General features: G+C 49.5%; 1 protein-coding gene across 7 annotated transcripts in view; it reads left to right on the top strand.

The window, feature by feature from the left end:
• Window positions 1–9,062, top strand: part of DNM2 (dynamin 2) — a 102,492-nt gene that overhangs the window by 45,863 nt on the left and 47,567 nt on the right. For all 7 annotated transcript variants that reach the window (XM_007460681.1, XM_007460685.1, XM_007460686.1 and 4 more), the window contains exons 3-6: window positions 389–538; window positions 1,915–2,118; window positions 5,068–5,166; window positions 6,771–6,931. In XM_007460681.1, the coding sequence (XP_007460743.1) occupies window positions 389–538; window positions 1,915–2,118; window positions 5,068–5,166; window positions 6,771–6,931 (614 nt within the window). The remainder of the gene's footprint in view (window positions 1–388; window positions 539–1,914; window positions 2,119–5,067; window positions 5,167–6,770; window positions 6,932–9,062) is intronic.

Below are 9,062 nucleotides of genomic sequence, written 5' to 3' on the forward strand. Positions count from 1 at the left end.
GCATCGGCAGGCGGACTCTCAACCACTGCGCCACCAGGGAAGCCCTTTGTTTTGTTTTTGATTTTTCTTTTTATGCTCATATTGTCATGACGTGTTGTTTTGCAAAATGTTTCATGAGAATGTCCATTCCACAGAGTTAGGATTTTTGCCAGTTTTGTACCTTGTGGAATTCCTGAGGTCTAGAAGGGGGGCATGGTCTATAGGAGAGCCCCCCTCAAATACTTGTCAAGAGAATGAATCTGTTGCTCCCCAGATTCCTGGAAGGCCTGTAACTGATTCTTCACTTTCTCTGCTTGACAAAGCACCTGTCCCAGAAGGCCATCTGTTCCCCTGCACACAGCGAGACCACTTCTCTTTCTCATTTGGAGCATCTTTCTTCCCTTTTCAGAATATGCCGAGTTTTTGCACTGCAAGTCCAAAAAGTTTACAGACTTTGAGGAAGTCCGGCAGGAGATTGAAGCCGAGACCGACAGGATCACGGGGACCAACAAAGGCATCTCCCCAGTGCCCATCAACCTGCGGGTCTACTCGCCACACGGTAAGCAACAGGGACCCCTCACATATGGGGGCAGCGGAAGGCTGACTCCGCGGGTCACGGGTCGGGTCGGCCTCCCTCTCAAGAATATGGCCCCTCCCATTTCTCTTCACACACAACACAGCCCTCTTGATCCATATCTTCCCATGTCTGATCTCAGCTCTAAGAAAAACAGCATGCCAGGGAGACTGTCGGGAATGGTGGAGGCTGGGGTGAATTGCAGCTCGTATGTTCCTTTTAAAGGGGCAGCCACAGCTCGGCTCCCAGGTGAATGGTGGCCACACAGTGATGCCAGCCCAAGGCAGCCAGGTCTTCTGGTTCTTCAAGAGGACCCAGAGAGCCAGATTTTTCTGCATAACGTCCCGATTTTAAAACTGCATCATTTAAACAGAGCAAGCAGCCTGTAGCCATGTATAACCTCTGACCCAGAGGCATGGATTGCTAACTTAAATGGTATTTGGTGAATATTGCAGCTGACTCCTAACACCTCAGTATGGGTTCTTTGTGATTATTTATTTATTTATTGGCCGTGCCACGTGGCTTGCGGGATATTACTTCCCCAACCAGGGATTGAACCCACGCCCTCGGCAGTGAAAGCGCAGAGTCCTAACCACTGGACTGCCAGGGAATTCCCAGTTTATTTATTTTTGAATAAATGATGCCTGTACATGGCTCAAATTCAAGTTATAAAAGGGTATATCCAGCGAAAACCTACCTTGCCCCCCAAAATTACAAATATATTTCATGTTCTCGAAATGATACATAATGCCTATGTAGACAGTTATGAACACCTATGTATATATTATGTATGTGTGTTTCACAACTTTTACTCAAATTGTAGCATGGTATAAAAGTCGTTGATGCCTCTTTATTGTATGAGTGCATCTCGAAGAGTGTGTTTCTTACCAGAGTATCATCTTTTTGTTTTTAATAGTTCCTTGGTATTGGCTGAATCGATGGGCTGAAATTTATTCAGCCATTGAGAGTAATTCCAGTCTGTAAATGCAAATGTCCAGATTTAAAACTGTATCACTGATAATAACTATAAATGGAGTATAACTTTAAAAAATTGTGAATCACTGTATTATATACCTGTAACTTACATAATATTGTATTTCACCTATACTTCAGTAAAAAAAAAATAGTCACTTCATTAAAAAAACAAAGCTGTCTCACTGAAATAGAGTACAGGAGGGTGTCTATAAGATGGGATTCCTAGGAGGGAGTTATCGGGTCAAAAGGTGGGATCCATTTGGAGCGCAGGAGAAATCCTGAGGCCTGACCCCCAGCACTTGGAGAAGTGGGCCAGGTCCCTGCAGGGCTGTGCGTGCCTCCCTTGCCCTGGCTCTGACAGCCTCTCCCTCTGCTTTCCCTCCCAGTGTTGAACCTGACCCTCATCGACCTCCCGGGCATCACCAAGGTGCCTGTGGGGGACCAGCCCCCAGACATTGAGTACCAGATCAAGGACATGATCCTGCAGTTCATCAGCCGGGAGAGCAGCCTCATCCTCGCCGTGACCCCCGCCAACATGGACCTGGCCAACTCGGATGCCCTCAAGCTGGCCAAGGAGGTCGACCCCCAAGGTACCCCCCGAGCCCCACGGCCGCAGCTCCCTCTTCCCGGCGCCTTGGAACATCATGACTTGCCCCACATCCTCGATTCCACGTCACTGGCGTTCTCTTTGGCGCACAGCCTCCCCAGGAAAAGGCCTGGGACACAGAATTTCCCATGAGGGCCAGCGGTTCCAGGGGGCATCCCTCGGGAGGCCAGTGTGTGGCAGTTGGCACTGCTCCTTGGAAAGTTGGTCCCTGCTTCACCTGTGCAGAAAGCTAGTCCAGGGGGGTGGGAAGAGGGCAGCCCTCCTTGGACACAGATGCGAGTCCAAATCCCACCTCTAGAAGTTCCTCTTCCTCCCCGAGGCTTGGTCCCTCCTGTCGAAATGGCAACAGCAGTCCTAACTTGTAGAGCTGTCAAGAGGACTGGAGGTCTCTCCATCACTGTTCAGGGGGTCCGGCAGGGAAGGTGAAAGGATGACGAGTTAATGAAGCCAGTTGGGGCAGGAGGGAGTGGTGGAGACTGGGGCATCTGTGGCCCAGGGCCTTCGTTCAGTAAATGTCAGTTAAGCCCCGGCTACGTGCCAGGCTCTGTTTCGGCCTTGGGAACACGGCAGGGGACAAAGTTGAGAGGGGCCCCCTGCCACCAGCGAGCTGATATTCCAGTGGGAGCGACAGAATCCCCCACTGGAAATAAGCAAGTGGAATAACTTGCGGTAGTGGTAAGCACTGGATGGAAATAGAACCCACTGAGAGAGGCTGGGGTGGAAGGGGGTGCAGTCACGGGCCTCTGAAGACGTGAGGTTCTGGGCAAGATCAGAATGAGAAAAAGAGGCAAAACCCAGGAAAACGGACAGTGGGTGCTAAAGAGCGGGGGTGCCCAGGACACAGCAGGGAGGCCGGTGTGGCCAGAGCAGAGTGAGCTAAAGGGAGGGCACGGGAGCGAGGGCCGAGAGGGGCCAGGACCAGTCGAGCAGGCCCCGTGGACTGCGGTGGGGAGCTGGGTGTGCTCTGAGAGCGGCGGGGGGTTAGCAGAGTACGACACACACCAAAATACGTTCTCCAAATTGTCCGCTGACTGCCTGGATCCCACAGTGTTTTGGAAGGAGTCGGGGACCAGTGTGGAGTTGGGGGAGACAGGCTCTGTGGCTCACGCTCCCTAGTTTGTAGGCCTGGGGGACAGTCGGCAAAGGGGGCTCCTTTCCCGCCGGGACTGTGAGCTCCTCAAAGCTCAGGGCTCTGGCAACTCTTCCCCAGGGTCATCCAGGTGTGCTTTCCTGGGAGGGGCCATCCCTGCCCACAGCGCCCCCCTCAAGCCTTCCTGTCCCCCTAGTCCAGTCCCCGGAAATAGCGTGTGACCGTGACTGCAGAGGCTAGATGAGGCAGTGAGGAGGTACGGTTGAAAACAGTTAAGTGAACTTGATGCTGCCATTCTTCCAGGAAAAAGTGGCTTTCTAACTTTGAAAGTATTCATGATAATTATCCCCAAAATGTCACCATTGTAAAATGTAGGACCTAATGTGACAGCTCCTCTCCCCCTGCAGATACTGGTGGCCACACTTGGCAAATATTCTTTCAGAGTTTGTTCTTCCACGTAAAGTCACATTTTTAGAACTGGGATGGTCTTTCCTTATTTTTCTGTAGTGTGTGTGTGTTTGCCTATTACCACAGGGACATAGGTCCATAGCCATCCACCGTGCGGCCCAAAGTAGATGCCCCCAGACCCCCTCCCCAGTCATATCTCTCTACCTTGGGCTGCCTCTACCCTCCCCAAGCTTTGTGGGTGCGCGCGCGCACATGCGCGCACACACACACACACACACACACACACACACACACACACACACACACACACACACACACACCCCCAACAGCCTCCCAAATGAAGAAAAATACCTAATACAATCTTTTGCCTTCCCTTTTTCTCTCTGAGAAAGAAAAGTCTCATGAGGTATATACGTTTGGATCTCTCTGAGGATTTTTTTTTCTCCCTGGTGAGATAAGCTAAGGAGAAATACAGTAAAAGGCATCCAAGGCCAAACACATTCTACTGTTTATTACACATATTACATTCTTAAATAAAAATGCGTCACATAACATTTTTTGCATAGATATCTTACAATATACCAATTTAAAAAAGAATTATGAAACAGACCAGTAACAAAAATAAATTTTTTCTTCATTAATAATTTTGTAACATTAACATACCACCATCATATAATACAAATAATAGTTTTAAATCTTAAGACTTTTGTACAGCAAAAAAACTTGACAAAGTAATATATTTATATATATATATAAAAAGCTTAAAAAAAATAAAATGTCAAAAAAAGGCATAACCGAGGGCTATAAGACTGGGTACTTCTGTGATATATTCACACACACACACACACACACACACACACACACACACACACACACACACACACACACACGCAGCTAGAACAGAGGGACCCTCAGGCACCAGCAGGGGCAGTTGATCGATCTGCAGGGTTCCCTCGATTCTGGGCAACTTGGGACGAAGAGGAATTCCATGGGGTGGTTTCCAGTGTGGAATTTTGGCCATTCAGATGAGAGGTAACCCTAGAAAGAATTGTCACGGGTTAAGCGTGTTACGTTGCATGCCACTCAGAGAGCACAGCATGGAGATTCTGACCTGGGGTTCAAGTTCGATGAGGTTGCCCCCTGATGCTGCAGCAAGATGCCGTCGCTGGTCGTACCAGTGATGACGGTGGCCAGCGTTTATTGATCGAACATTGGCCACATGCCAGGTTTATCCTCATGGACGACCCCCTGAGATTGGTGTGTTACTGCCTTCATTTGACATGAGGGAAACTAGGGTCCAGGCAGGTGATGTTATGGTTTGTCCCAGGTCACATGGCCTGGAAGTGGGGGGATCCAGCTGGGCCCCAGGTGGCCCGGGGTCGCCAGCCTGTGCTCCTTCCTCATGGCACCCTCTGACCTCTGTGCTCTTTTCAGGCCTGCGGACCATCGGCGTCATCACCAAGCTCGACCTAATGGACGAAGGCACTGATGCCAGGGACATCCTGGAGAACAAGCTGCTGCCCTTGAGAAGAGGTGCGGCCCGGGAGGGCCTGGGGGCTACAGGGCAGGGGAGGGCAGGCAAGATGGGTGGACTTGAGCAGCAGGAGAGCTGGTGCACCTTTGCTTTTGGAAAATGATTTGTTTTTGTTATCTTTACTGAAACCCCAGCAAATGCTCACAGATACATTCACCATCCCATTTCCCCACTGCCCAGAAGTAACTGCTTTTCTGTTCCATTGTAGAACCTTCTCTTTTTTTTTCTGCCCGAGTGAACACAGGTAGCTTTTTCTTCTGATTTGCGTGCATTCATTTTTCAGTTACACAGTGAATGCCTCCTCACTTTGGCAACAGAAAACAAGTGTCCAGAAGAAGGAAACTGAAATCATCCACAGCGCAGCTTCTCCCGGTATTTAATACTCTGTGGTTCTCCTTCCCAAGAGTTCCCGAGGATTTATAACTTTTCTTAATGTTCAATACTTGCTTTCAAACATTCTCTCAAGTGGAGAGAAAAGTGCAAGGAGAACCACTGGCCCAGCCTCGCTGCTAATCACATACAGCTAACCTTCAGTGCCCCAAATATCCTCTCCTGTTGTTCTTTCCTCCCTTGGGGGATCATGAAGCAAATCCTAGGCATCCTATCATTTGACACATAAATACCTACGATTCTGTTCAAACAGCTCCTCCTCCGGCCACTTTGTCTGTACTGCTTCACTTGGGATCTGGCCGTTGTAGTTCCCTATAAACCAGTCATTTGATCTAGACAGAAGCTGATTAGGCTCGTGTTTGGTTTAGTTTCAGATATTCTGACAAGAGTAGCCCAAGTATTTTTATTTTCAAGAAAATGAGAATAGCAGACATGTATTAAGTACCTATTACGTATCAGGCACTGTTCTGCACTCTTGGTGTGGAAGAACCCATTTAATCCCCATAACAATCCAATGCAGTGGCTCTGTGCTCATCCCCATTTTATGGATGAAGAAACTGAGGCTAAATCCCTTGCCCCAGCTCACAAAGCTGGCAGGTGGCGGAGCTGGTTTGGAACACCAGCTCTCCAGCGCCACACCGCCTGGTGACCTGCTCTTCCATTTCACTTAGCAAAATAGCAGAATGTGTCCCTGTGAACATTCCCTTGAAGGCAAATACTCTTCAAGATGACTGTAAAAGATCCTGTGGGGTCCCTCATATGGGGGTACATGGACCGTTACTCAGACCCCATTTGTTGGACTCTTAGGTTGGTTCCTGTTTTTCACTGTGGCACAGTGTAGAATAGGTATTAATGTCCAGCAAGATTAGCCGTCCCCCATTGCCCTTATTTTTGAAGGTTTTTTTTCCGTTTCTAAAGCTTGGATTGTGGAATTCATCTTCTCCAGAGCTTTTCTCTGTCCAGCCCCTCACACCATGCTGAATATAACTTCTTCCTCCAGACACTTGCGTTGCTTTTCAGGATTGTACTCAGTGTTTGCATTCTCCGTGTTGCTTCTGAGTAATGCGTATGGCTGGTCACCTCCTCTGTGAGTGACTTATAGGGCAAGATCCATGTCTACACCCACACACTGCCCGGTCCCGTGCAAAAAAGGGGGCATCTGGGCTCCTTGGCTTGCCTGGCACCGCCCTGACCTGACCCTCTCTCCCCACAGGCTACATTGGCGTGGTGAACCGCAGCCAGAAGGACATTGAGGGCAAGAAGGACATCCGAGCAGCGCTGGCGGCGGAGAGGAAGTTTTTCCTCTCCCACCCAGCCTACCGGCACATGGCGGACCGCATGGGCACCCCACACCTGCAGAAGACTCTGAATCAGGTATGGCAAGGGTTTTGTGCAGTTGCTCAGGCCGCGCACTGCACAACAGCTGCCATCCACAGTGCCATTGGCCTTGGTCTAGAGCAGCACTTGTTTTAGCAAAATTGGGTTCAGTGAACATTTGACTCAGGGCCTGGAGAAGAGTGGGTGTTCAGTAAGTCTGTACTGGTACTGTTATTACCATCACTACTATTGTTACCATTATTTTATTTTTATTTTTTAAAAAAATTTTATTGAGGTATATAGTTGATTTACAAATTTGGGTTAATTTCTGCTGTACAGCAAAGTGGTTCAGTTATACATATATATATTCTCTTTCATATTCTTTTCCATTATGGTCCATCACAGGATATTGACTATAGTTCCCTGGGCTATACAGTAGGACCTTGTTGTTTATTACCATTATTTTTGTTACCACCGTAATTATTTAGTCACGTACCCGGAAGTTTGCATACAGTTCCTGACACTGATGACCTGGGTTACGAATGCCTTGCCTGAACCAACACCGGGTGGCTAGCCAAGTGGGAGGACTTCGGAGTCTGGCCTTCCTTGGTCCAAAGCCCAGCCCGGCCTCTCCGAGCCTCCCCATCCATCAGGCGGGAATCATCCGCATCCCTGCCCCCAGGGCTGGTGTGTGCTACGTGAAATGCAGCACATATCAAATGCCAGCAACTCTGGTATCTCACTGCTTTTCTAGTGTTATTTTTTCCCACAGGTAGTATATTCACAGGGCTCATAAAAAAAACCAGCGTTTATAAGTATATAGTGGGAGGCTTCCCTGGTGGCGCAGTGGTTGAGAGTCCGCCTGCCGCTGCAGGGACACGGGTTCGTGCCCCGGTCCAGGAAGATCCCACATGCCGCGGAGCCGCTGGGCCGGTGAGCCATGGCCGCTGAGCCTTGCGTGTCCGGAGCCTGTGCTCCGCAACGGGAGAGGCCACAACAGTGAGAGGCCTGCGTATCGCAAAAAAAAAAAAAGTATATAGTGAAGCACCCCCATCTGCCCCTGCTTCCCACCCCTAGGGCACCAGTGTTAACACCACCTGAGTTTCTTTCTGTTCATAAAAGCAAAAAGGACTTTTGAGAATCACATTTCTCTCTTTCTTGCATAGTCATGGATAACCGCCCCTTGGTTTTTTGTTTTTTTTTTTTTTTTGCTCAGCAGTATCTCCTGGAGCTCTGTCCCTACAGAAAAAGCTTCCTCACTCTTTTTCTTGGCCCTGTAGTAGTCCCTGAACACATGGGTCTTAGTCTGTTTAAGCAGGCTCTTTTTGGAAGGCTGGTTTCTAATGTTCCTAGTCAGTAAAAGGCTGCTGTTTAATAACATCGTTTTGCATGCGTGCCACTTTCTACGAGAGTAAAATCCCTAATGTGGGATTATGTAGCTATACTTTAGCAGGCAGTGTGGTCCTTAGTGGCCCCGGGGTTACGAGGAATTCCCCCTCAGTGCTATATGGTAGCATCTCGGATGGGGCAGGGCCTCAGAGCGACAGCCTGCGTCCTTCATGACTGCAGTGGGACACAGTGGCAACCTGGGAGCTGGGCCCTGTCCTTAGGGAAGGGATGTTTCTAATTGGGGGCACCAGGTGGGGACACCAGGTGGAGGCACAGTCGAGTATTAGGCAGTGATGGGGCCGGGAAGAGAGCTGGCGCAGAGCAGGAAGGCAGAGCAGGCAGCTCAGCAGAACAAAGAGGGAAGTAAGTGTCTGGTGGGAGGGGCCCTCCAGGAAAGGAAGCAGCGGTCTGCCTGGGCAGGGGGTGGAGGGAGAGGAAGGGCACTTGCAAAAAAACAAAACAAAACAAAACAAAAACAAAAGGCAGAACAATAGAGGAAAAGGGGGCTCTAGGGAAGGGTCCTTCCACCCACCTGGTCCATTCTGCCCTTCTCTTGTGAACCATCCTTCACTCTGTTTGTGCAAATGAAAATGTGTTCTTACTTTCTCCCCGTCTTTACAGAGGGGAGCACATCATGTGCCTTTTTTGGCAAACTGTTTCTGTTGTAGTTTGTAGGGCCCGTCCCCGTGTCTGTACGTTCCCCCAGCATTCTGCAGTGTGGATGCACCATCGCCTGTCTGACCGTCCTTCTGTACCTGGGTCCTGCGGTGGCTTCTAGGCTCCCCCCCCCCCCCCCCCG

The sequence above is a fragment of the Lipotes vexillifer genome, unplaced genomic scaffold (genome assembly GCF_000442215.2).
Source record: "Lipotes vexillifer unplaced genomic scaffold, Lipotes_vexillifer_v1.1 scaffold1011, whole genome shotgun sequence".
In the NCBI taxonomy this organism is placed as follows: domain Eukaryota; kingdom Metazoa; phylum Chordata; class Mammalia; order Artiodactyla; family Lipotidae; genus Lipotes; species Lipotes vexillifer.